At 37.6% G+C, this 26921-nt stretch overlaps 2 protein-coding genes across 22 annotated transcripts in view; one reads left to right on the forward strand and one right to left on the reverse strand.

Annotated features, from left to right (window-relative positions):
- Window positions 1-1970, forward strand: part of Nsun6 (NOP2/Sun RNA methyltransferase 6) — a 43913-nt gene extending 41943 nt beyond the window's left edge. For 4 of the 5 annotated variants that reach the window (XM_020185528.2, XM_074056577.1, XM_074056578.1 and 1 more), the window contains 2 exons: window positions 21-146; window positions 1367-1970. In XM_020185528.2, coding sequence (XP_020041117.1) covers window positions 21-146; window positions 1367-1600 — 360 coding nt within the window. In that variant the 3' untranslated portion in view covers window positions 1601-1970. The remainder of the gene's footprint in view (window positions 1-20; window positions 147-1366) is intronic. The other variant, XM_074056575.1, reaches the window with a different exon arrangement.
- An 8161-nt stretch (window positions 1971-10131) lies between these two features.
- The window catches only part of Cacnb2 (calcium voltage-gated channel auxiliary subunit beta 2), a 345042-nt gene continuing 328252 nt past the window's right edge, over window positions 10132-26921 (reverse strand). For 9 of the 17 annotated variants that reach the window (XM_074056562.1, XM_074056558.1, XM_074056560.1 and 6 more), the window contains 5 exons: window positions 21184-21293; window positions 16052-16203; window positions 14521-14616; window positions 13537-13725; window positions 10132-13253 (listed from right to left, as the gene is read on the reverse strand). In XM_074056562.1, coding sequence (XP_073912663.1) covers window positions 12759-13253; window positions 13537-13725; window positions 14521-14616; window positions 16052-16203; window positions 21184-21293 — 1042 coding nt within the window. In that variant the 3' untranslated portion in view covers window positions 10132-12758. The remainder of the gene's footprint in view (window positions 13254-13536; window positions 13726-14520; window positions 14617-16051; window positions 16204-21183; window positions 21294-26921) is intronic. The other 8 variants (XM_074056573.1, XM_074056563.1, XM_074056559.1 and 5 more) reach the window with 1 other exon arrangement.

Here is a 26921-nt window from a genome sequence, read left to right on the forward strand (position 1 = left end):
CTGAGTATAGCTTTCTTTAGGCAGTTCAGCTGCTGAAGCCAGGTGGTGTGCTGGTTTATAGCACATGCACTGTAACACTGGCGGAAAATGAGGAACAAGTCGCCTGGGCCCTCAGAACATTTCCTTGCCTTCAGCTTCAACCCCAGGTGAGAGCTTTATTCTTCCTCTGTGTAATCTGAGGAAACTGAATTGTGGTGGCATAAATAGGGAGTTGGCTGAAGAAATAGGTAAATCTTCTGAAACAAATAACTTGTAATAAATGAGAATATTTCTCTAGTTAGATCCATCTTAGACTGCCCATGAGGAATTTGCATATTCTGATGATGTGGTACAGAATGTTGCTTCTTTACAGTTTATTATGTTAAATATATGACATTTAAAAGCCTCTTGTACTTTTTTTACCTAGCATTGGTCTGTTATATTTATTAATCTGTAATAATACAATTATTCAAAGACATTGAACATCTAACTTTACTACCCTCCTATAAAGAATTCTAGTAGGTAATTGCAATATAGTCAGACAATGCAGAGATGGTGTCTAGACTCAGAAATTAAGATAATTACATTGTAGACGCAAGGAAGACTTCAAAATTCATGTGCAATTTGTACCTAAAAGAAATGGAATGTTGTTTCCTCACTTCATGGGATAATTATGTTTTCTTAACTATATGTCTAAAAAACTTGTCTTCATTGATATACAAACATGTGTCTGTAAATTGGTGGCTTAAATTAGGATTATGAATTTTGTGCATTAGTGGTTTGTAAGAATTCCTGAGTTCCTTATGATTCTCTTTTCCTTTTAGCTATTTGATGTAGCCTTAATTTATAATATTTGTAATAATTTTTCCTTAGTGCATGTAAAAGCAAGAAAACTTTTGTCATCCATTTGGTATGGGTGAAAGTAAGGCATTTTGGATGTCTATGGAACTCCTTTCAGAGTTTTAGAGAATGATAAAGCTGACTTTTATCTATTGCCTTATTGGTAACATTCCATTTACTGAGTGCACTCTATATGCCAGGCATACTACCTTAAGATTCAGAATCGAGTATTTTACTTATTTCATGCATGAGGAAATGGGTTAGGTAAAATATACGGTCACACAGCTAAAATGTGCTAGTTGCAATTTGCATCCGTATGTTTCCAACTACGAAGTTCAGGTGTTTTGTGATGTCGCAGAAGTTGATGAGCATTCTTTTATACTACTTTCCCATTACCCACAAAACAGCATGTACATGCCACAGAAGGAAAAGGTAGTTACTTATTTTTCTACTTCTGGAAGATGTGAATGTACATCCCAGTTTGTCTTAAATTGTACTAGGCCTCCTTACTAATATCACACATATTTATTCATTTTTTTCCCAACAGGAGCCGCAGATCGGAGGAGAAGGAATGATGGGAGCTGGTCTGTCATTTGAACAATTGAAGTGGTTACAACGATTTGATCCATCTTTTGTGTCATTACAGGATACTGACATTGATTCTCTTAGAGATGCCAGAATAGAGGACATGATTTGGCTGGCAAATAAGGATTGTATAGGTTTTTTTATTGCAAAATTTCTAAAATGCAAAAGCACATCAGAGAAAGATCCTCAGAGATGAAAATTGCATATTTGCAGTCTTGTTTTTTCTCTTAGACCAAAGTGTTATCAGGCTATCTGAGTGATGGCATAGTTGCTAAGGAAACAGAAAGCTGCCAGCAATTTCACCAAGGTCAGAGACACAGAGGAAGTGTGTGTATATGTGCGGGGGTGGGAGGATCGGGGGAAGTATTTTCTGTGAAACTGTATCCTGGATTTATAAACAGTTTTTCTTTTTTTATGGATTTACTAGCTATAAAGAAAAGAGCGAGCTGCCTGTAGATGTCTAGAATATATTTCATTTGGGATGTGTTTTAGTTTGTGAAGAATACTAGTCTTTTCTATGTTAAACATTTGTGGATATAAAAAAATAATAAAATTAGTAATATTTAGTATTGCTAATTGTTTTCTATTCCAAAGTACATAAGTGGTTATCTCATTAAAAATTCAGGGCTTGAGGGCTGGGGATGTGGCTCAGTGGTTAGAGTACTTGCCCGGCATGCACAAGGCCCTGAGTTCAATTCCAGCACCACACAAAAAAAAGTTAACAGAATTCAGGGCTTGGGAAATATAACATTTACCATGTGGCCATAACTCAGGTATGTATGTTCACACTGTATGCTTATTATCTGTTAAATCAACCCCTTTTAAATGAAATCTGGAGCTCTTCTAAATGATAGTCTTCAAACTAAAAAAGAAAATGAGTATTTTATAGATAAAAAATGAATGAGAATATTCCACATTTTGGGTACCTTTTATCATTTGTAGGAACACATCTTATACAAGTTATTAGAAAATGTGAGAAAAGCAGCTCAGAGCAGATACATAACAGATGTTTATTGAATGAGATAAGAATTATTTCAAATTTCCTAAGATTCAGATTCATGAACAAATCCTTTATATCCCTCATGCCTTGTGTCCAGTAGATGCCTTTTGACTAAAAAGAAATATTGTTTACTTTTGGCCCTTCTGTTTGTGGGCTCAGCATGTAAGAGAATAAATGTGAGGGGAAATAAAATGGCAGAAATGTCCCTGGGAACAAATGCCAGAAATAACCTCGAGGATGTAAATGTAAAGGGATGGATGGCAGAAGTAACTTGTTTTAGATAAAGGAGACAGGAAGGCATACTTAAAAGCAGAACATTTAGGGAGATGTGAGAAACCAGCTGCGTATAGGTGCAGGGGGACAGCAGTTTTTCTTCCTACATAAGGGAAACAAGATAAGACATTCCTAAAGGCAGACATCTAATGGGATTAAATATAGACCCCTAAAAGGAGAGTAGCACAGTAAATTTTCCCAAGATAAACAAAAAGGGGTCTAAGCAGAATAATGAGCAGTAGTCATAAAATGTATGTGATTAGCCTAAAGGATGGGATAGACTAACAAGACCCTCTTAGAATCTCCAGTCTGATAAGGATGGAGGACAATTAGATGTATGAGCTTGACCAAAAGCAAGGGAAAAAAAACTAGACAGTCAATTATAGCCACAGTATTAAAGGTAGAGTTGGGGGGCAGGTATGCCTAAGTTGGCCTCTATATAATCTCATGAACTTCAGTCATCCTTTGGCTTAGCTCTTTCAATAAACCCTGCCCATCAGGGTGCTTTGCCATCCTTTCTGTAAACTTGTGCTTGCTTTATTCTTAATTCCTGGTCTGTGGGGTGAACTTACTTTAACTCCTAACTGCTTATCTGGTGCCTTCAGTTGTCAACTGTGCCAGCATAACTCCTCAGATTTTAAATGTTATCTTAAGAAACTCTACAAAATCTATTTCCTCTTATGCTTTCTACAAAGCCTTATGTTTTAAGCTGAGATGAAAATGGTAGAAAAGTAACACAGCAACAATGAATTTAGGGCCTTGCTCTTGCCTCCCCAGCCTCAGTTTTTGAATAATAATTATACAACTTGGGCTGGAGGCATGGTTCAAGTGGCAGAGCACTTGCCTAGCAAGTGCGAGGCTGAGTTCAAATCCTAATACTGCCAATATATAAAAATTAGAAAAAAAAGATAAAAATGCCACCCAAACAGAATAATATATGCATATTTAAACCAGTAAAAACAATGAATATTGTTAAAATGAAAATTTTGTTGGCCTTCCATTCAAAAATTCAGCAAATTGGAAAATGAAACACAATTGCAATTTTAAGAGAAATAATGTAAGAAAAAAATGCAATGAAGGAGATTCCAAGATTGCAACTTAGAGGGAGGAAGCAGAAAGTGTGCCTCCTAAAGTAAAATCTTGGAGAGACGCTGGAGCACACCTTACAGGAAAAACCACCAAGAAGAGGTAAAACTCTGACACCGCCACAACCCAGCCCACGCATAGCATCCCCACTCCACGGTAAATGGAGAAACGAGGAGGGCTCCGCACTGCCAGATACCAGCACCTAACCTGCTTGGGAGAAGCAGAGCACCAGGTGAGCTAAGCATCATGTGGTACTCCCACAAACAACCCTGGGCCAGATCAGCATAGCTTCCTGGACAGACTGACCCCCACCCAGGGAAAAAAGAGAAACTGAATAATAACAATAACAAAAAGACATGTAGCAAAGAGGGCAGGGCGCCTTGAGCTCCGAAGGAGGGGGGAGGGGCAATCCCTCACAGAACTGTAAGTAAACAAGCTGGGTGGAGAAGGTAGGAGCGGCGGCACCCTTCCAGCAAACTTGGAGCAGGAAAGCTTGTAACAGTGTTGTGAGGAGGGTTCTACTGGAGAGCAGGGAAGGGGCACTTCTCACGTGATCTGTAAATAAGATGGCCAGAGAAGGTGGGTGTCCCCCAGTGTGCCTGGAGAGGGGAAAGCTTGTAACAGTGGCTGTTGTGCCCAGGAGAACTCTTAAGTAAACAAAGCACACAGGGCTAGGTGAGTGTTAAGCTCAGGACTGCAATCAGTAAAGCCTCCAGCAACAGCTGGCTGACAGCAGCAGGCAGGTGAGCCTCAGCCTCAGATAGACATTCACAAAGCTGTCTCCAGACTGTTTTTTTTTTCTTTTTTTCTCTTCCTTTGATGTGACAACAACAGAACTAGAATTGGAAGCTGAAAGATTCAAATTCAATTTGAACTTGGGATTTTTGTTTTGTTTTTGTTGTTTTGTTGTTTTTTCTATTTTGTTTTTTGGTTTTTTCCCCTTTGATGAGACAATGACCGAACTACTTCTGAGACACTGTCTCCAGGATTGGAGGCTGAGGGACTAACACCGAAATTATTAAGACTGAAACTTTATTGCATTTGAACTTTGGGATTTTTTTTTTAATCCTCTGTCTCTCTAATGCCTGTTCAGCTTACCATTGATTAGTACACTATCTCTCCCTGTTTATTTCTTTGGCATTTTTTTTGTTACTGTTTTTTCAATTGTTTGTTTTTCCCTTTTTCTTTACCTTCTTTACTTTTTCTCTCCTCTCACCCTTCCATTCTAGATATCACCATTGTTATTATTACAAGCTGGACAATACTGAATTACACACAGTACAGAGACAGTAACAATAGCAAGGGCAATGACGGGAAGACAGACAAAACAGGGAAACCAGTTTCCTCCCAGTAATAAATTAGTACAGGAACTAGAGGGAAATGAAGAAAACAGATACTTAGATCCAGACTCCAACAAAACAAAGATAAACTATGCCAAAGAATCCAATGAAGCCCAAATGAACACTCTGAAAGAAGAAATCCTGCAAGTAATCAATGAGAATTTTATAGAGATGATACTGGAAATGGTCAACCAAAATGTACAGGAGACACTCAAGAAATTCCAAGACAACAAAAATAGAGAATTTGAGAAAGCACAAGAACAAAAAAAGAAACTATAGAAGCACTGTATAAACACCAAAGTGAAACAAAGAACAAGATAAAGAGATAAATGAACTCAGGATGAAAATAGACAATATTACAGAGGAAGGGACTCAAGATATGGAAAACCTAAGAAAAAAGAATGAAACAGAAATGCAAAACAAAATGGAAGGCCAATCCAGCAGAATAGAACAAGCAGAACACAGAATCACAGAACTCGACGATGAAATGGTAATTAAAGGAAAAACCGAAGAACTATTAACTCAGACCTGTGAAAAGAAATGCAAGAACTTAACGACTCCATTAAAGGACCAAACCTGAGAATCATGGGCATTGAAGAAGAAGAGGTGCAAGCAAAGGGAATGTGTAATATATTCAACAAAATAATTAGAAAATTTCCCAAATCTAGAGAAGTCTATGCCCATATAGGTGCAAGAGGACTCCAGAACACCAAACAGACCTGACCAAAATAGAACTACCCCATGGCATATTATCATTAAAACAACAACTACAGAGACTCGAGAAAGAATATTGAAGGCTGTAAGAGAGAAAAAACAAATAACATACAAAGGTAAAACCATCAAAATCACAGTAGACTTCTCAACAGAAACATTAAAAGCAAGAAGAGTTTGGGGTGAGGTCTTCCGGGCACAGAATGAAAATAACTTCAACCCTAGGATACTCTACCCAGCAAAACTATCATTCAAAATAGATGGAGAAATACAAGTCTTCCATGATGAGCAGAAACAAACAATATGTGACCACAAAGCCACCACTACAAAAGATTCTTCAAAGGATTCTTCACATGGAAAGTGAAACCCAACATAACCATGAAAGGACAGGCAGTACCAAACACCAGGAAAAGAAAAAGCAAGAAAGAAGAGAGTAACATCGATTTAGATACATACAATCAAACCTTCAAACAACTAAGACAACTAAATGACAGGAATCACCACATACCTATCAGTACTAACGCTTAATGTTAATGGACTTAATTTCACCATCAAAGGCACCATTTGATGAACTGGATTACAAAGGAAGATCCAACAATTTGTTGCTTACAAGAGACCCTTCTCACTGATAGAAATAAGCATACGCTTAGGATGAAAGGCTGGAAGATTTACCAAGCCAATGGCCCCTGAAAATATGAAAATAGGCAGGAGTAGCAATACTTATCTCTGACAAAGTAGACTTCAAACCTACATTGATCAAATGAGATAAAGAAGGACACTCTATGCTAATAAAAGGGGAAATAGACCAAAAGGAAATAACAATTATCGACATATGCACCCAACATCAATGCACCCAATGTCATCAAACATACTCTGAAGGACCTAAAAACATATATAAACTCCAACACAGTGGTAGTGGGAGACTTTAATACCCCCCTATTACCAATAGATAGGTCATCCAAACAAAAAAATCAATAAATTCTAGAACTAAATCATACCATAGATCGAATAGATCTAGCTGTAAGTCTACAGAATATTTCATCCAATTTCTGCACAATATACATTCTTATCAGCAGCTCATGGTATTCCAAAATTGATATCTTAGGGCAGAAAGCAAACCTCAGCAAATATAAGAAAATAGAAATTATACCATGCATTCTGTCTGATCACAATGCAATAAAACTAGAACTCAACAAAAAAAAATAAAGACAAAAACATGCAAATAGTGGGAAACAATAACTCATTGCTTAATGATTAATGGGTCAATGATGAATTAAAAGAGGAAATTAAAAAGTTGGTTCTTTGAAAAAATAAACAAGATCGATAGACCCCTGGCTAACCTGACCAAAATGAGAGAAAAAACCCAAATTAGTAAAATCAGGAATGCAAAAGGGGAGATAAAAATAAACACCATGGAAGTCCAGGAAATCATCAGAGACTACTTTGAGAACCTATATTCAAATTTGAAAATCTTGAAGAAATGGACAGATTTCTAGATACTTATGATCATACAAAACTGAAACAAAAGGAAATTAAACACCTGAATAGATCTATAACATAAAATGAAATTGAAGCAGCAATCAAGAGTCTCCCTAAAAAGAAAAGTCCAGGACCTGATGGCTTCTCTGCTGAATTCTTTCAGACCTTTAAGGAAGAACTGATACCAACCCTCCTTAAACTGTTCCACGAAATAGAAAGGGAAGGAAAACTGCCAAACACATTTTATGAAAACAGTGTTGCACTTATCCCAAAACCAGACAAAGACACCTCCAAAGAGAAGAACTATAGGCCAATCTCCTTAATGAACATTGATGCAGAAATCCTCAATAAAGTAATGGCAAACCAAATTCAACAACACATCAAAAAGATCATTCACCATGACCAAGTAGGTTTCATCCCAGGAATGCAGGGGTGGTTCAACATACGAAAATCAATAAACGTAACAAACCACATTAATAGAAGCAAAGACAAAAACCACTTGATCATCTCAATAGATGCAGAAAAAGCCTTTGAGAAGATCCAACACCATTTCATGATAAAAGTTCTATGAAAACTAGGAACAGAAGGTAAGTACCTCAACATTATAAAAGCTCTATATGACAAACCTACAGCCAGCATTATACTTAATGGAGAAAAACACAACTATAACCAACTTGTCTTTGAATAAGGAGCTAAAAATATACGATGGAGAAATAGCAGCCTCTTCAACAAAAACTGCTGGGAAAACTGGTTAGCAGTCTGCAAAAAACTGAAACTAGATCCATGTATATCACCCTACACCAAGATTAACTCAAAATGCATCAAGGATCTTAATATCAGACCACAAACTCTAAAGTTGATACAGGAAAGAGTAGGAAATACTCTGGAGTTAGTAGGTATAGGTAAGAACTTTCTCAACAAAACCCCAGCAGCACAGCAACTAAGAGATAGCATAGATAAATGATGGGACCTCATAAAGCTAAAAAGCTTCTGTTCATCAAAAGAAATGGTCTCTAAACTGAAGAAAACACCCACAGAGTGGGAGAAAATATTTGCCAGCTACACATCAGACAAAGGACTGATAACCAGAACATATAGGGAACTTAAAAAACTAAATTCTCCCAAAACTAATGAACCAATAAAGAAAAGGGCAAGTGAACTAAACAGAACTTTCTCAAAAGAAGAAATTCAAATGGCTAAAAAACACATGAAAAAATGCTCACCATCCCTAGCAATAAAGGAAATGCAAATTAAAACCACACCAAGATTCCACCTCACCTGTTAGAATAGCCATCATTAGCAACACCACTAACAACAGGTGTTGGTGAGGATGCGGGAGAAAAAGGAACCCTCTTACACTGCTGGTGGGAATGTAAACTAGTACAACCACTCTTGAAAAAAATTTGGAGGCTAATTAAAAATCTAAACATTGATCTACCATTTGATCCAGCAATACCACTCTTGGGGACATACCCAAAAGACTATGACACAGGTTACTCCAGAAGCACCTGCACACCCATGTTTATTGCAGCACTATTCACAATAGCCAAGTTATGGAAACAGCCAAGATGCCCCACCACTGACAAATGGATCAAGAAAATGTGGTATCTATACACAATGCAATTTTATGCAGCCATGAAGAAGAATGAAATGTTATCATTCGCAGGTAAATCAATGGAACTGGATAACATTTTTGTGAGTGAGGTTAGCCTGGTTCAAAAGACCAAAAATTGTATGTTCTCCCTCATATGTGGACATTAGATCAAGGGCAAATACAACAAGGGCATTGGACTTTGATCACATGATAAGGTGAGAGCACACAAGGGAGGTATGAGGATAGGTAAGACACCCAAAAAACTAGGTAGCATTTGTTGCCCTCAATGCAGAGAAACAAATGCAGATACTTTAAAGTGACAGAGGCCAATAGGAGAAGAGGACCAGGAACTAGAGAAAAGGTTAGATCAAGAAGAATTAACTTAGAAGGTAACACACATGTATAGGAAATCAATGCTAGTCAACTCCCTGTATAGCTATCCTTATCTCAACTAGCAAAAACCCTTGTTCCTTCCTATTATTGCTTATACTCTCTCTACAACAAAATTAGACATAAGGGCAAAATAGTTGCTGCCTGGAAGCAAGGGGGTAGGAGGGTAGAGGGAGGGGGTGAGGTGGTTAAGAGAGGGTTGGGGGGAGGGGGGAGAAATGACCCAAACATTGTATGTACATATGAATAAAAAAAATGCAATGAAGTAAAAATCAAGGAGATGTGGGGGAAAATTAATGTATCTTTAAACATATTTGGTTTTAGTATAGATGTTTGTATAAAGACAAAGTATTTAAATTCTACTGTGAGTACATTTTGCTTCAAAATCCCATGTCACATTTTAGGTTAAGTAGCAAAATTAAGTATGAATAGTTAAAAATACACTTTGGCAGTATTTAAACTGATTTAAACCATAGGTTTACCTGTTTTTTTCTAATAATGTGAGTATCCAAAACTAGTAGCAGTATATCAGTGGGCAAAGAGAAAAAGGATAAAGTTTATTGTTATGATGGATTTTCATTTTAAAAACAAAGAATAAACTTCCAAATTTGAATAAAAAATTGTTACACATATTAAGGTGGGAGGAAGATTACTCTGCTGCAGTTCACATCTTAAATATCTTTTACCTACTTGAACTCTCTTTTTTTAAAGCAGACATAGGGAAGATTACTAAAGGAACAGCAAGTGATTAGCATTGTCCCTAAGGAAGATGCTCCATGATAGTAAGTGCTCTTGAATATGTGACATATTCTCAACAAGAATCAATCCTAAAATGGCAATTAATACTACTAATAAACAGTGCAGAAGCCAGCTCTTTATTTGTTTTATATGAATGACTTTAAACCAGATTTGTTAAACAGTTCAGTGTAGCTGACAGTGAATGTTTGTTTAACAGGAATGCATAGCAGACCATGTTAAAATGTGGCATTGTCCCAAAGTACAATATGACTAAAACATCCTACATTTAGCAGCACCTTTTTGTAACAGTAACTTAAATGAGCAATAAAGAGCATAGGAAAAACTGAAATAAGTGTAACAAAAAAATCCCATAAAACTATTAAGTACATTTCCAGCATTTCCTAGGTTGATTACAAAAATCATGATTCTACAACTGAGTAGATTAAGCCTTTGCTATGTGAAAAGACTATAATTTTACATTCCATGAGTCAGTAACTATCCCACTGATCTTGGGATTATTTCTTCATTTATAGATTCCCTATACACTGTTTACACGTATGCCCACTGTAGCTTTTTCACATAAATGCTCTATGTCAAAGCCTTCAATAGAGGTGAGGAATACTTTGATTCACACTAACATGTTTCACAGTAAAGTGAGAAGTACAAAGTAAAAAAAGATGGGATCCACTAGCACTACTCTTTGAAAGGGATTCATGATAGCAGCAAGTAAGGTAAATAGCAGTTATACTTCAAGAATTTAACTGGGATGAAGTAGCATGTAGGAAAGGATTAGATTGGTAGTCATCTTAGCATGATGAAAGTTTATCAGAAATAGTAACTTTAATTGGAATGGTTTCCCTTATTAAGTGGTGAAACACTAGGTGTAACTCAGTTTTTTAAACTCTAGTTTTCTTGTGGAAATATGTAAATGTAAAACAGTTTTACTTAAAAATATCCCAGAATTTTTTGCAAGAACCTGGAATAGTCAGGAAGCAAAACAGAAACTAAATAATTACTATTATGTAATATACAGATCTGAAGTTAGGCAATTAGAGATAGGCATTTTTATGGGACAAGTTTCCAGTGCTAGGGACATGCACACCTAATACTGTCTTGACTATCCAGTCCTAACTGGATACTTAAGAGACATAGAGGTTTTAGCTTTAGCATAACATTGTAAGCTTCTTACAGCAGTGTAATTAAGGTGTGGAGATAGTGTCTGGATTTCCCTTCAGAGTTTACATCTCAGGTAGGAAAATATTCTTAACATCTTGAAATTTCAAGTCACCCCCTTTTTGCCCTGATAACTTCTGAAGAACAGAAATTTTGGTTATAAGAAGCACTTCTGGGTTCTGACAGATGGTGAAACTGTTGGAGTTGGTTGAGGGAGCGGGTAGGAACAATAGATTACTGGGAGATAAACAATAGGAACAATAGGCAAGGTTAGAAAATGAAGTGGGAGAAGTTATAAAAATTTATTTTCCTATGAAATAATTCCACAAGCTGTGTAAACGGTTCTTACCAAAACAAATACTCCATCACACAAAGATTGTGTATTTCCAGTGAAACACTCACAGTACAGATGCCTGTATTTTCTACTCTCTAGGAGTAAAAACAAGGGGCCAGCAGATGAATACTTTTCCTAGTTACCTTTGGCAGCAAGCTTACTCACAGTCCCTGACTCCTCAGTGGGTTATTAAAGCAACATACAGCACAAGTAAATACAAAGCCAGGTGGGCAGAACTCCAGACATCAGTCACTAGTTCTTCATTCGTCTTCAGCATTCCACTTCACCTCATCCAGTCACTCACTCACACTCTTGCACACAGACACATGCTTGTGCATACAGCGGGTTCCAGCTCGTATACTCCAGTGCAGTGACTATAACAGACACTAGCTACTAAGAATGTGTTTGTCACAATCAGTGTAGACTGTATGGAGTAGAACAATCTCTGGAGTTTGGTTATATTTACCATAATTTATGGTTAAAATTATAAACTTACAAGGATGGTATAACATTCAGAAATCAAACCTTTTCAAGTCAAGCAATCACACATATTTACAGTATATACAGACTTTCTATTAGAATGGGGACAGGTGACTAGACAATGTTATTACAAATTTCCTGAATGTGGGCATTTCTAGTCCCTGTAATTTGTAAAGGAAATCTGTTGACTTGGCATTAAGACTCTAAAATAGTGTGATCAAACTGATATATATATATATATATATATATAATTATATATAATTATAATAAGGTGTTTGCAGAAATAACATTTACAAACTGTCTATACAGTACACAGTACTAGTACATAGAAAATAGATTCTAACTTTATGATCCCCTTTGTGTAAGGCAAGACTGAATCTGTCCCCAAATTTAGTCAGCCAGAGGTACAAGCAAGAAACAGTGGTCCATGAATGAATGAGCCAATCAGGTATCTGGGAATTAAAAATCTGGAGAAACAAGAAATTCCACTTTTTATTCTGTGCTGCATCTAGCTTGATCAACTACATTTCTTAAACCACTAACATAATCTGGGGTGGCAATAGATTTTGTTTAAGTGGTAAACAGTTTTTGAACAGCCTATTATACAATTGAAGGGCTGCATGCTACTGCTTTTCAAGCAATAGCAATCCAAAGTATACAAGACATCACATATGATTGCAATGTAGACCCCGAAGATTTTGTTTGACGGTGCTGTTATACAAGACTTGGACAGGGGAGGACATAAAAGGGCAAAAGTCACTGGCGGATGTAAACATCCCTATTCCATTCCCCAGCCTCATTTCGCTTTTTGGATATTACTTCTCCATCCTTGTCACAGTAGCGATCCTTGGATTTATGACGGCTCCGTTGTTTGTTGCATTCATTGTGTTCCTGCTCTCGATCTGTGTCCCTTGAACGGTGCCGAGGCTCCCTGTGTCTGTGGTCACTGCTTCCATGGGTCTCATCTCTGTGGTTATGGTCACGGTGTGGAGCATAGTGGTCCACGTGTTCATGTGAATAATCTTCCTTTGGCTCCATATAGGCAGAGTCTCGACTCTCCTGGGTTTCAGAGTCAAACGTCTCTTGTCTGGAGAGGCCTCGACTCGTACCACTGCGATGGTTGTGGTGTGGGGCTGAGGAAGAAGAACGATGCTGGGATTTCTTGACAGGTTCTAGGCAAGGTTCTTCTTCAGCTTGGGAAGTAGAACGGGCAGGAGCAGAGCGATCAGTCCTCTGATCACCTTGAGAACCCTGGCACCAATGGAAACACACATGGGTGTTAACCAGGTCAGTGTATAGCATAAAAAACTAAGAGGTGGAGCCAGGATTTGGATCCAGGCAGTCTACCATCTTAAATACCATGTAGTTAGGTTAAACTCTGTACGTGGTTGTGGTATATTCTGTTTGCGCTGCTTTTCTTACAGGTACACAACTCACACTGAACTTGGTTAAGTGATTCATGTTTGTCTTAATTTGGAGAGCATTAATATACCCGAAGAAGGTTCTCTATGAAGAATATAAGGACTCTGCTTACCTGTGAATTAGAGGCTCGAGTGGGGCTAATAGGCAGAGTTGAAGTGGCTAAAGTACGGCTAAGGAGAGGATTGGGGAGACTGCTGCTGGGAGGGTGGGTAGCCTTCCAGTAGGCCTCCAAATAGTCAGCAAGGTGCTCACAAGCATCTTCAAGCTGGTTCTCATCCAAGATCACATCAAATGACTCCTGCTGAGGCAAATGTTGCAGATAGGGCACTTACATCAACACTGAGTTCCCCAACCTCCTATGAGGTGGGAGGGGCTCAGAAGCTGCATCCCTGTAGATCGGTTCTTGCTTATGTGCTGTCCTTTGTGCTTTTCTGTTGGATAACTGCGTCACCTCAAATCAGTAAACAGGGACCATCATGGTTTTTAAGGGCATGAGAGTACAGAAAAGATAGAAGTAATAAAAAAACTACATTGATACTATGGTAAAAAAGAATAAAAATCTGAACAGTTTTGGAAGAAGCCTTTTCTTTGACAAAAGTTTAATTTAGAAGTGAATGAGACAAGATTAAGACATGAAGTTTGGTTGTACCTGACAACACTAGGCAACATCTGTAGTCTCAAGGCACAGCATGTAAACATGGATTTATGGTAAAAATGTGCTCAGGGCTATGAACCTGTTTAACTTATTGTTTAAAAGTTTCAGATCAATTTCTCAAACAATTAAGAGCAGACAACTTGCTCCCTGTACCAACTCAAATTCAAGGATCTTACAAATACATTTTTGAAAGCACAGTCTTGTACTAAAGTGAGGACAACACAGGAAGCATATAACATTTTGAAAGCCATGATCTTCACCTTGCTATGTGTGCTCGAAATACATATCATGGAAAGATGCAAGATTATTACTTTGTTGGAATGAGTAAGTGATGAAAATTCTTTTCTGTGACAGGCATTCAACTATTTCTTTGTTTTTTAAAAATAAAATGTCAGGTCCCATCTTTTCAACTGGATTCTACTATAAATAAAGAGAACTTACTGGAGGACATTGAGCCAGTTTGTCAGCTGCCACCATTTGGACATTGAGGTGTTTAGCTTGAGATTTCCCTCGAGATTTTATTAACCTTTGTAAAACCTGTAAAAGATATGCATTTTTAACAAAGAAATATCTGTATTCAGGTAAACTTCAAGGTGCACTATGGACTCCTGTATCTGGGGGACATTTTTATAAACAGCACAAATGGTTTCTGATAGATTGAGCGATGAAGTATAAGATCTAAGATTACCATAGTAACAAATCTCTGTTGCAAGCTTATTCTGAGTCTCTTTTTCTAGGCTAATACTTTTAGGTTAAAAAAAATAGAGAACTCCAAAGAGTTTTTATTTATATAAAAAATATTGATCACATTAGAAATTTTAAAAATACTAGTCCATTCAGAAGTTAATAAATTGGTTACATGTTAACATACATTATCTATTGTTACAAAGACAGTTTTTTGTACATCTCTAATACTTGGTTTCATAGACATCTGTCTGCTAAAATGTACTGTTTTGTTTGAAATAAGCAAAAAAACCCCAAACATGCTATATGTGTGTATGTCACTGAGAAAAGGAAAAATACTTTAGTTGCACCTTTTCAGGTATTTGTTGATATTCTTCTTTGACACTACACTGTAATTCAGTAAGGGATAAGTGGAGCCATGTCAGTGAACTTTTCTTTGTTGCTCTATGTTCTGTTGGTCTATCTTAAAATTTGAATGGATCTTTTACCTTGTATGATTTGTAACATAATTCACTGAGTTCTCCAGCTCTACCACTGTTGACATATTTCATTAACATCACTGGCTACAAATAATGTTAGTTGTTCTTCTTGAAGTAACTGGCTCATTTTGGTCAAGAAAATATATGTAAAATACTCAAGTCTGAATAAGCATAGCCTATCAGTTGTTCTTTGAGAAACAGTGTTCCATGAGAATGGCTACTGTATAGTGGCTAGTTTAGTTCACAACCATAAATCATTCCAGTGTTTGTCCTGAGACTGGTTACTGTGGAGCACAGCAGCTAAGCTTTATATATCATTCCTGTTTTATCATACTGAATTTTAAAATGGTTTGTTACTTAATAATCTGATGAAGTAACAAAAAGGTTAGTAAATTCTGTCTCTGAAATGAAACTGGCTCTTTTAAAAACTTGCTTATCACAATTTTCATGGCATTATACATACAGTAACTACTGATGTGTTTGCTGCCACATTCTTTTACCCAATCTGTGCAAACAATAACTAATTATTACAGAATTAATTTTTATTTCAGGGACCACACTAAGAATTGCTGCTGTTTACTTAGATTGACATTAAAATTCTGGTTTTCTTTCTTTCTTTTTTTTTGGTGGTATTGGGCTTTGAACTTAGCTTCTCACTTGAGCCAGCCGCAAAATTCCTGACTAATATGCCTTTATTCAAACTCCGTACATCCATCACAAAGGCATAGCCTATGATAATTTGAAAGCAGAACATAAAACACATTTTAATAAAGTCTGAATATAGAACAAACAATGGCAACCCTACTTACCTTAGGAGAAGAAATCTTTACATAAACTATAATAGGGGCCAAAGAGGTTTTACTAAGTTGAGCTGGATGATTAATAGTATCTGCATCAAGTACTACCAATTGCAGTGTTCTTGCAAGTTCAAAAATCCTTTCAATTTCACTCTGAACTTCCGCTGTAAAAAGTCAAGTAGAGTTCAAGCATGTTAAGATCATTTCCTTAACAGGAAAGTCTAGTTTATTCCTAACACCTTTACAATTGCTCTCCCAATCTGCTTCTAGTATAACACTCTTGAGAGGGTCCTAGGCAAGGAGACAGGGTACAATCCAGTAAAACCACAAGAGGGAGACAAATTGACATTGCTACTCTAGTCTTCTCACCCTGGTTTTAACACCACTGTCACTCTATTCTGTCACTCCACTAGTTCTGTGAATCCCCTGCCTTGTGGCTTTTTGGTCCAATTCTGCAGAAAGTCTGTACAGGTCAGGGAGAGAGCTCATTAAAATTGTGGTTTTATGTATGCACGACCTTACAAATCACCATGTTGGTTCCAAATAGACCTTATGAGGTAGGCTCCTCCCTAGCCAGCCCTTTCCGGGAAAGCCTTCCTCTTTCACAGTAAACTCCACAATTATGTGCATCCTATTAACATAATCATTAAGCATTGATAAAAACCCTGACACTCTGAGAGTTTAGGGGACTTGACTGCTTGCTGGAGCTGCCCACTGTTTCCTTTGAAGGTGCACTTTCCTTTTCCTTACTTAAAGTAAACCTTGCTTTGTGAAACTCCTGTGCGCTGCCTCTGAATACTTTCTTCAGTGAGATCAAGAAACATTTGAATCTCTCAGCACCAGTGACACTTTTTTGGTCAATTTATTTTTGCACTACAAAACTTTCATTCTACAAAATGGCATCTTTCATGATTATGTCACCCATTATTATCCTGTTGAGATATATTTATTAGCAAACTAACAGCACAACATAAACAAGAGAGACATGCGGGTGCTTATTAAAAATAAGTCTCAAGCCACACTTCTCCTCAACACGTTTCCATCAACAATTAATGGTCCTGTAACATTCATGTTTTAAAAGGCCAGTTTTCTATTAGAGGCTGCTCTATAAAGTTTATAGAAAACCTACCACCAAGTACCTAAAAATGTACTTGAGGACTCCAAAGAAAATTACATCAGTTAATCGAATGTTCTATAATTTTTTCAAAAAGTCTAAAACAGGATGACCCAACTGGATTTATTATGTGGTGCTAGGGATTGAATTTAGGGCCTTGAGCTTGCACCCACTTGAACCCTTTTTACTTTAGTAATTTTTCACATAGGATTTATTTTCACCCAGACCAGTATGCTCCTATTTAAGTTTCCTGAGTAGCTGGGATTACAAGTGTGGGCCACCTTGAATTTTCTTCAATGATAGAGAGAGTCTCTGTGCTGCCTAGTATGACAGCTGCTTGCCACATGTGGCTACTTGAATTGTAGATAACATGAATGAGCAGCTACATTGTAAACTTGTAATTTTAATAATTTAATAGCCAGAAACTACTGTAGTAGGAGGATAGGTCTATAAAACATAATATGTAGCTTGCATTGCCCACTGTAATCATGGGTAGTTAATTCCATGAGACCCCTCCCTGTAGGACGGTAAACTTGAACCTATGGACATCATTAATTCCTCTTATGCATATGTATTCAAGCCCCAAGTTTCCTGGATGATTTTAATTTTTTGAGACAGGGTCTAGCTTTGTAGTTCAGGCTGTCCTCAAACTTGGAATTCTCCTGCCTCAACTTCCTGTGTGCTGGGAATACAGATGTATGCCACCATATTTGTCTCATGATGTTATAACTAGAGTCCTTTTATTTACTTGGATGAATTTAAGAAATCAGGGTTGACAATACCTTTAAACCAACATTTGATCACAAACCACCATGATACAGTCTTTCTAAAAGAAAAATATATCAAACTTAAATCCCACCAAGTTTCTGAATTGACCACTTTGTAGTAAACATAGGAACAGAGAATCACATAAACCACACCAATGTAATACAGTTAGCAAAATTTGGACTGTGAGTATAGTTCAGAATAAGTGAAATAGCAAAAATCACAAAGCAGAAAGAATTTCTGAAAAACAGATTTAAGATCTATATTCTATATGAGGGATTGTGGCTGAGTAAAATTTCCTTGTGTAGAAATATCACATTTTCTTAATCCATTCATCAGTAGTGGGGCATCTTGACTGTTTCCACAGCTTGGCTATTGTGAAGAGTGCTGCAGTAAACATGGGTGTGCAGGTGTCTTTGTAGTAACCTGACTCTCATTTCTTTAGGTATATCCTTAGGAGCGCTATTACTGGATCATATGGCAGATCTATTGTTAATTTTTTAAGGAGCCTCCATATTGTTTTCCACAGTAGTTGTACTAGATTATATTCTGACCAGCAGTGTATGAGGGTTCCTTTTTCCCTGCATCCTCACCAACATTTGTTGTTGTTGGAGTTCTTGATGGTAACTGTTGTAACAGGAGTAAGGAATGGGGCAAGGGAAGGAAACCAAAAACTTGAATGTAGCTGATATGCTCACTGTATAGGAAGGAATATAGTAATCTTAAACTGGCCGAGGCCACTATGGGAAGGTGACTAGGTGGTAATGAAAAGGACTGGTTGAGGTTGTTATACATATATGCATGGAAACAACACAAGGAATCTCCCTGTATCTCAAACTAGCAAAAAACTTTATGCTTCCCTTACTATCATCTTGTTTTTTCTTCTACAAAATCGGAGAACAGGTAGCTGAACAGGTTCTGCTGGGGGGTGGGAGGGGTTGGCACCAGTGGGAGGGGAGAGGTGGCCGGGAAAGGAGTAGGAGAATGAATACAGTGCAAATAATGTATACACATATGTAAATGCAAAAAGGATAGCTGCTAAAACTGTTCCAGGAATTGGGGGAGGGGTGATGAAAGAGACCAGTGGTGGGAGGTGAATTCAAGTATGATATATTTGACACATTGTAAGAACCTTTGTAAATGTGACGGTGTAACTCCACCCAGCAAAACAATAATAAAAATAGATTTAAAAGACCTGTGAAGGGCTGGTGGAGTGGCTCAAGGGGTAGAGTGCCTAGAGTTCAAATGCCTATACTTCCAAAAATAAAACAAAACTCAAGAGACCTGGGAAGTACAATATATAGACTTCACTTGGATCCTGATTCAGATAGTAATTTATGAGACATAAATGAGAAAAACTTGGTAAACTACATCTGAGATTTGCTTCCAAATAATCTGAGTGGGAGGAATGAACCAAGATTGGCTATGGATAGGTAGTTTCTTTAGCCTTGCAGTCTCCTGAGGAAAATGTTCCCAGTACTGAAACTGCCACATAAATCATTGTTCCTTAGAAAGGTGTTCCCTATTTAAAATACATCCCCCTTTCTCAGTGTACTCTATTTGCTGACCTCCTTCAGTATTCATTGGGCAGCTATTGTAACACTAAGTTTCTTTGGATATGTAAGTTTTTATCCATGTCTTTCACATGAGATTAAAAAGACTGAGGACTTTGTGTCCTTCACTGCTGTGATTCTGGCACTTCGAATAATGGCTAGAAAATGGCTGGTACTCAGATATTTGTTGAATGCACATCTAAACATACATGGTTCCTTAATGCCTTAAGAATAAGCTCCAAACTCGTTAAGATCTTACCCCTTCCTTTTTCTGGTGTCACCTTCTATCCATATCCCCCCTTTTAAACCATTCATTTCAGTCAAAGGGAAGCAGCTATGTTTTCCAAAAGCTTTTTAATAACTCTCACTGTCTCAAATCACCATTAGCTTCTCCAACCTTTTCCTTTTCTTCTTGGCTAAACTATCCCATGCTTCAAGTCCAGCAGCTCCTTGGAAAACCTCTTCCTATGGCCTGCACCCTCTTGCAGCATTAGCCCTTTGGCACACAGTTCAATATAAGACCCCTTTGCTGGTCACTCTGTCCCAATGAGTTTTACTTTATTTGCCTTTTACTACTCTAAGCTTCTAAGGGGAGGGGTTTCATCTCATTTATCTTTTTATTTCCAGGCTTTAGCATGATATTTAGTGTCTAGTATATGTTCAATATGTAATGGAAGAGTCATTTAAAAATAACATGTAGTCATTAGTGATAGAAAGGTTTGGCAATCTAAATGAATCTCATGTCTGATTCAATTGATGAGTCTAAACAAACTACTTGGCTTTGTTTATCACTTGAATCTGTGAAATGATCATTTCATAACAATTCCTGTGAGTACCAAATAATGAACAGAGTTCTAAGTATCAGAAATGATAAGGATATAAAAAGAAATTACTAAAAGCAAAATTTAGTGCTGTATTTCCCCCTAATACATTACTCAACCTATGTGTACTGAACTTTCACCAATGAAGGACTGTTAGATGAAGGATAAGAATGAGTTTTATAAAGCATGATATTCATTACTAACAAAGTTTATTATTTCTGATAGCTTTTCTATTACTTACGTAATCATAACTCAGAGTAAACTACACTAAAAGCCAACCTCCAAAAGGATTTAACATACAGAGAAAGAAACTGGCTAATCTCAAATATCCTACACAACTCTCAGATTTCAGTTTTTATGAGCAAATTTCTAACAATCCAGTAACTTAAACATGTAGCAGTGATTATCCTAAACCCCAAGCACATATCTCATAAAGATGAAATAACTGAAGGCTCTGAACTCAATGCAATAAACACATATTAATAAGCAATTTACAAATACTACTCTATAAACACTTCCTACATGTTTCTTACATATAAAATGAAAATACTAATGTTAATCAGTGGTGAATAGCCAGGAATTGACTTCATCCTTACCAATCTCAACATATACACATACCACACTATTCTGAATATGATTTCATTGTGGATATAATTCAGGTATTCAGCTCATATTAGTGAAAACAATATGGAATTTTTAACTTGAAACTCTCATAACAAATCCTTCCATACCATGAAATCATTAAGACTGTGGCAGTAGCTGTTGACAAATGTCTTTTCTATACTCTGTGGCAGCCTAGCACCTTGAATTATCTAGCTTGGTCTTTTTATTGTCATCCTTTGGAGAGCAATGTTCAAATAGCTTCAACTCATCAGTATTGTACAGACTTACCTAAGCTTGACCTTGTGTTGGATCTTTCTATTATTGCGTGCTTACTTGGATTGTTTAATACTGAGCGTTTGGCAAGGGAGATGTCAGCAGTGACCCTTGTGATGGATATCCTGTAGAGAAAAAAGATTATGAGAAGACAAAAGATTGTCAATATAATAAAAAGAGACAGATGCAAACCTCATCAAAGAATGATAGTGAGCCAATTTTCAAACCAGATATGTTAGAGCACTTAATCATTTACCTTTATTTACCCTGTATCTGCCTTGCCTAGCATTTTATTAGTTGCTTACCAAGTTCTAGATATGTACATTCTCAAAATGATTGGATTAAATTGTCCTAAAAACTTGTGAGGGGTTTATTATCCTACTTTTGCTGATGAAGAGAATGAGCAACAGGTAGATTATTTCCAAAACTATGTATTTTCTAAATCGCAGACCTGAAATTTGAGCCCTGGCTCCTGAGTCTATATTTGTAACCTCTGTGCAATAGTTTGCTGCTGTGATAGGCATGAAGAATAAGTAAAAACAAGGCAACCCAGGTCTTCCTTTAGAGAGCTAAAAGTCTAGTGGTGGAGATGAAAAATAAATTCATAAATGATGAAAGATTATAACTTGTGTAGAGAATATACAGGGAATTGTGATAGACAATAAGGAATTGAAAGGGTTATTTTAGATAGGGTAGAAATGAGACTATATGATTAGGAAACTGGGAATAGTAAATGACTTCTGCTAGAGAAAGCTGAGTATTCAGTGAATATTCAGTTTGTCAGTAGGAAAAGTGACACAAAATTAAAGGCTCACAATCTCTCTAAAGAAAGTGGTGGCCCAAAACACCAAAAATCATATGTTCTCCCTCATATGAAGACATTACATCAAGGGCAAACACAACAAGGGGATTGAACTTTGATCACAAGATAAAAGTGAGTGCACACAAGGGAGGGGTGAGGATAGGTAAGATACCTAAAAATTTAGCTAGCATTTGTTGCCCTCAACACAGAGAAACTAAAGCAAATACCTTAAAAGCAACTGAGGCCAATTGGAAGAGGGGACCAGGAACTAGAGAAAAGTTTTGATCAAAAAGAATTAACCTAGAAGGTAACACACATGCACAGGAAATGAATGAGTCATCTCCCTGTATAGCTATCCCTATCTCAACTAGCAAAAACCCTTGTTCCTTCCTATTATTGCTTATACTTTCTCTTCAACAAAATTAGAAATAAGGGCAAAAGAGTTTCTGCTGGGTATCGAGGGGGTGGGGGAAGAGGGAGGGGGCAGAGTGGGTGGTAAGGGAGGGGGTGGGGGAGAAATGACGCAAGCATTGTATGCATATATGAATAATAAAAAACTAAAAATAAAAAAAAGGTGGTGAAGGTACAACTAAAAAGAAGAGACTTGATTTGATTAAAACATTTGTTTCAGAGTCAGAGCCCTCCATCCCATCAGGTAGCCAGGTGATAACTCTTTTGCTGTTTGGGATAAGATCACAATTTATCTTCAGACAGTAAGACAGAGGGTCTAGACAGAGCAGGTATAGGGAATATAAAATGGAAAGAAAAAAGGATTCTTAATGTTGAGGACCCCCAGCACTCTTCCCTATGTGAGAATTTTGGTAGCCAGGCTTATATTTGTATCCTCTATGTGTCAGAAAGGAAGATTCTTCTCTGGGGAAACTGACTGCCAAAGAGTAAAGACTTAAGATAATGTATATTAGAGGTTTCCTATGTTAAATATTCAGTAAGATTGCCGAATAGGGAAGCAAAACATCAACAAGCTCCACCTATGAGAAGAGAACTTTCAATTAATTACTTTATGCCTCATTCTGAAATTTGAATACAGCAATCAATGTTCAGTAGGCATCTTAGGAAAACCTCCTTCCTACATGACGGGTCATGAAAGAAACACCAACCATTAATAAACTCATAGTTGAAAACTAAGAGATGATTGTATCTATGAAATGAGCAAATTCATACTTAAAAACTCAGCATAAGAAAGAGCTTTTGGCAATTAAAAATATAATGGTAAAATAATAAAAATCAAAATTTAAAAGAAAGGCTAAATGATAAGGACATTTCCAAAAGAGTAAAAATAAAAAAAAAAAAAAATAGAAAACAGAAGAAAGCAAAGAAAATTGAAATTGAATAATTACCAAGGTGGTTAAAATTCCATAGAAGGAACAGAAGTTCAGTAAAAAAGAATAAACAAGGGACAGGAAATTTTAAGAACTCCAGAATTAATGGTATGATTTTTCAAGTTGAAAGCATCTAGCACAGTGATTAAAAGATCCATACCAAGACTTATTCTTATAAAATTCATAACACTGGGAGCAAAATAGAAAACCAAAAGCCTCCAAAGGAAAACATGTCTCACATAAAGGAGTCAGGACTTGAAATGCTTTGTACTTCTCAACAGCAACAGTGGGAGCCAGGAGATAATGGAGTAAAATGCTTTCAAAATTCTGAGGGAAAACTATTCCAATCAGAACTCCCTACCATTTAAACAATAAGTTAAGAGGGATTCCAAGATGGCGGCTAGAGGGAGGAAGCAGAAAGCGAGCCTCCTATAGTGAAATCTTGGAGAGACGCTGGAGACACACTTTGCAAGCATAATCACTGAGAAGAGGCATAACTTTGACCCCTCCACATCTCCAGCCGGTGCAGAGAATCTCCACTTCACGTTAAACGGAGAAACGAGGAGGGCCCCCGGGCCGCCAGTCGCAGGCGCCCAGACGGCTTGGGAAGACGCAGACCGGGTGAGCTTCACGGTACCGCGGTTCTCCCATAGACAAGCCTGGGCCAGAGCAGCATAGCCCCCTGGACAGACTGACCTCCACCCAGGGAAAAAAGAGAAACTGAGTAATAAGCAATAAGAGCAATAAAGACATGCTGGAAAGAGGGTGGGGCGCCCTGAGCGCCGAAGATTGGGGGAAGGGAATCCTTCCCGGGACTGTAAATAAACAAGCCGGGCAGGCCCGAGAGGCTCTGGCTGGAGCTGGGGCGCGCACCCAGCAACCAGGAGCGGGAAAGCTGGTGAGAGTGGCGGAGGGAGGAAAACTCCACAGGAGAGTAGGGAAGATCCACTTCCCATGTGAGCTGTAAACAAACATGGCGGCCAGCAGGAGCAGCAGCACCACCCAGTAATCAGGAGCAGGAAAGCTTGTGAAAGTGGTGGTGGGAGGAAGACAGCACAGGAGAGGGGGGAAGATGCACCTCCCACATGAACTGTAAATAAACACACAGGCCTGAGAACACGGGCGCAGTGTCACCTTTCCCAGTGCTTGGAAAGGGGAAAGCCTGTAGCAGAGGCTCCCGCACAGAAGAACTCTGAACAAACAAAGCCTGCAGGGCCAGGTAAGTGCTAAGCTCACCCCAGAGCTCTGCATAAATAACACCTCCAGCAACAGCAGGCTGACAGCAGCAGGCAGGCAAGCCACAGTTGCAGATACCACTCTCAGAACTGTCTCCAGACTCTTTTTTTCTTTTTCTCCCTACCTTTGAAAGAAGAACTGATACCAACCCTCCTTAAACTGTTCCACAAAATAGGGAAGGAAAACTGCCAAACACATTTTATGAAGCCAGTATTACACTTATCCCAAAACCAGGCAAAGACACCTCCAAAAAGGAGAACTATAGGCCAATCTCCTTAATGAACATTGACCCAAAAATCCTAAACAAAATAATGGTAAACTGAAGTAGGCTTCATCCCAGGGATGCAGGGGTGGTTCAACATATGAAAATCAGTAAACATAATAAACCACATTAACAGAAGCAAAGACAAAAACCACTTGATCATCTCAATAGATACAGAAAAAGCCTTTGATAAGATCCAACACCATTTCATGATAAAAGCTCTAAGAAAACTAGGAATAGAAGGAAAGAACCTCAACATTATAAAGCTATATATGACAAACCTACAGCCAGCGTTATACTTAATGGAGAAAAACTGAAACCATTCCCTCTAAAATCAGGAACCAGACAAGGATGCCCACTATCTCCACTCCTTTTCAACATACTACTGGAATTCCTAGCCAGAGCAATTAGGCAAGAAGAAGGAATAAAAGGAATACAAATAGGTAAAGAAACTGTCAAAATATCCCTATTTGCAGACGACATGATCCTATACTTTAAAGACCCAAAAAACTCTACTCAGAAGCTTCTAGACATCATCAATAGCTATAGCAAGGTAGCAGGATATAAAATCAACATAGAAAAATCATTAGCATTTCTATACACTAACAATGAGCAAACGGAAAAAGAATGTATGACAACAATTCCATTTACAATAGCCTCAAAAAAAATCAAATACCTAGGTGTAAACCTAACTAAAGATGTGAAAGACCTCTACAAGGAAAACTATACACTTCTGAAGAAAGAGATTGAGGAAGACTATAGAAAGTGGAGAGATATCCCATGCTCATGGATTGGTAGAATCAACATAATAAAAATGTCGATACTCCCCAAAGTAATCTACATGTTTAATGCAATTCCCATCAAAATTCCAATGACATTCATTAAAGAGATTGAAAAATCTACTGTTAAATTTATATGGAAACACAAGAGGCCACGAATAGCCAAGGCAATACTCAGTCAAAAGAACAATGCAGGAGGTATCACAATACCTGACTTCAAACTATATTACAAAGCAATAACAATAAAAACAGCATGGTACTGGCACAAAAACAGACATGAAGACCAGTGGAACAGAATAGAGGATCCAGATATGAAGCCACACAACTATAACCAACTTGTCTTTGAATAAGGAGCTAAAAATATACGATGGAGAAATAGCAGCCTCTTCAACAAAAACTGCTGGGAAAACTGGTTAGCAGTCTGCAAAAAACTGAAACTAGATCCATGTATATCACCCTACACCAAGATTAACTCAAAATGCATCAAGGATCTTAATATCAGACCACAAACTCTAAAGTTGTTACAGGAAAGAGTAGGAAATACTCTGGAGTTAGTAGGTATAGGTAAGAACTTTCTCAACGAAACCCCAGCAGCACAGCAACTAAGAGATAGCATAGATAAATGATGGGACCTCATAAAGCTAAAAAGCTTCTTTTCATCAAAAGAAATGGTCTCTAAACTGAAGAAAACACCCACAGAGTGGGAGAAAATATTTGCCAACTATACATCAGACAAAGGACTGATAACCAGAATATATAGGGAACTTAAAAAACTAAATTCTCCCAAAACTAATGAACCAATAAAGAAATGGGCAAGTGAACTAAACAGAACTTTCTCAAAGAAGAAATTCAAATGGCTGAAAAACACATGAAAAAATGCTCACCATCTCTAGCAATAAAGGAAATGCAAATTAAAACCATGCTAAGATTCCACCTCACCCCTGTTAGAATAGCCATCATCAGCACCACCACCAACAACAGGTGTTGGCCAGGATGCGGGGAAAAAGGAACCCTCTTACACTGTTGGTGGGAATGTAAACTAGTACAACCACTCTGGAAAAAAATTTGGAGGCTACTTAAAAAGCTAGACATTGATCTACCATTTGATCCAGCAATTTGGGGATATACCCAAAAGAGGTATGCACACCCATGTTTATTGCGGCACTATTCACAATAGCCAAGTTATGGAAACAGCCAAGATGCCCCACCACTGACGAATGGATTAAGAAAATGTGGTATCTATACACAATAGAATTTTATGCAGCCATGAAGAAGAATGAAATGTTATCATTCACTGGTAAATGGATGGAATTGGAGAACATCATTCTGAGTGA

This window comes from Castor canadensis, chromosome 15 (genome assembly GCF_047511655.1).
Source record: "Castor canadensis chromosome 15, mCasCan1.hap1v2, whole genome shotgun sequence".
NCBI lineage: Eukaryota > Metazoa > Chordata > Mammalia > Rodentia > Castoridae > Castor > Castor canadensis.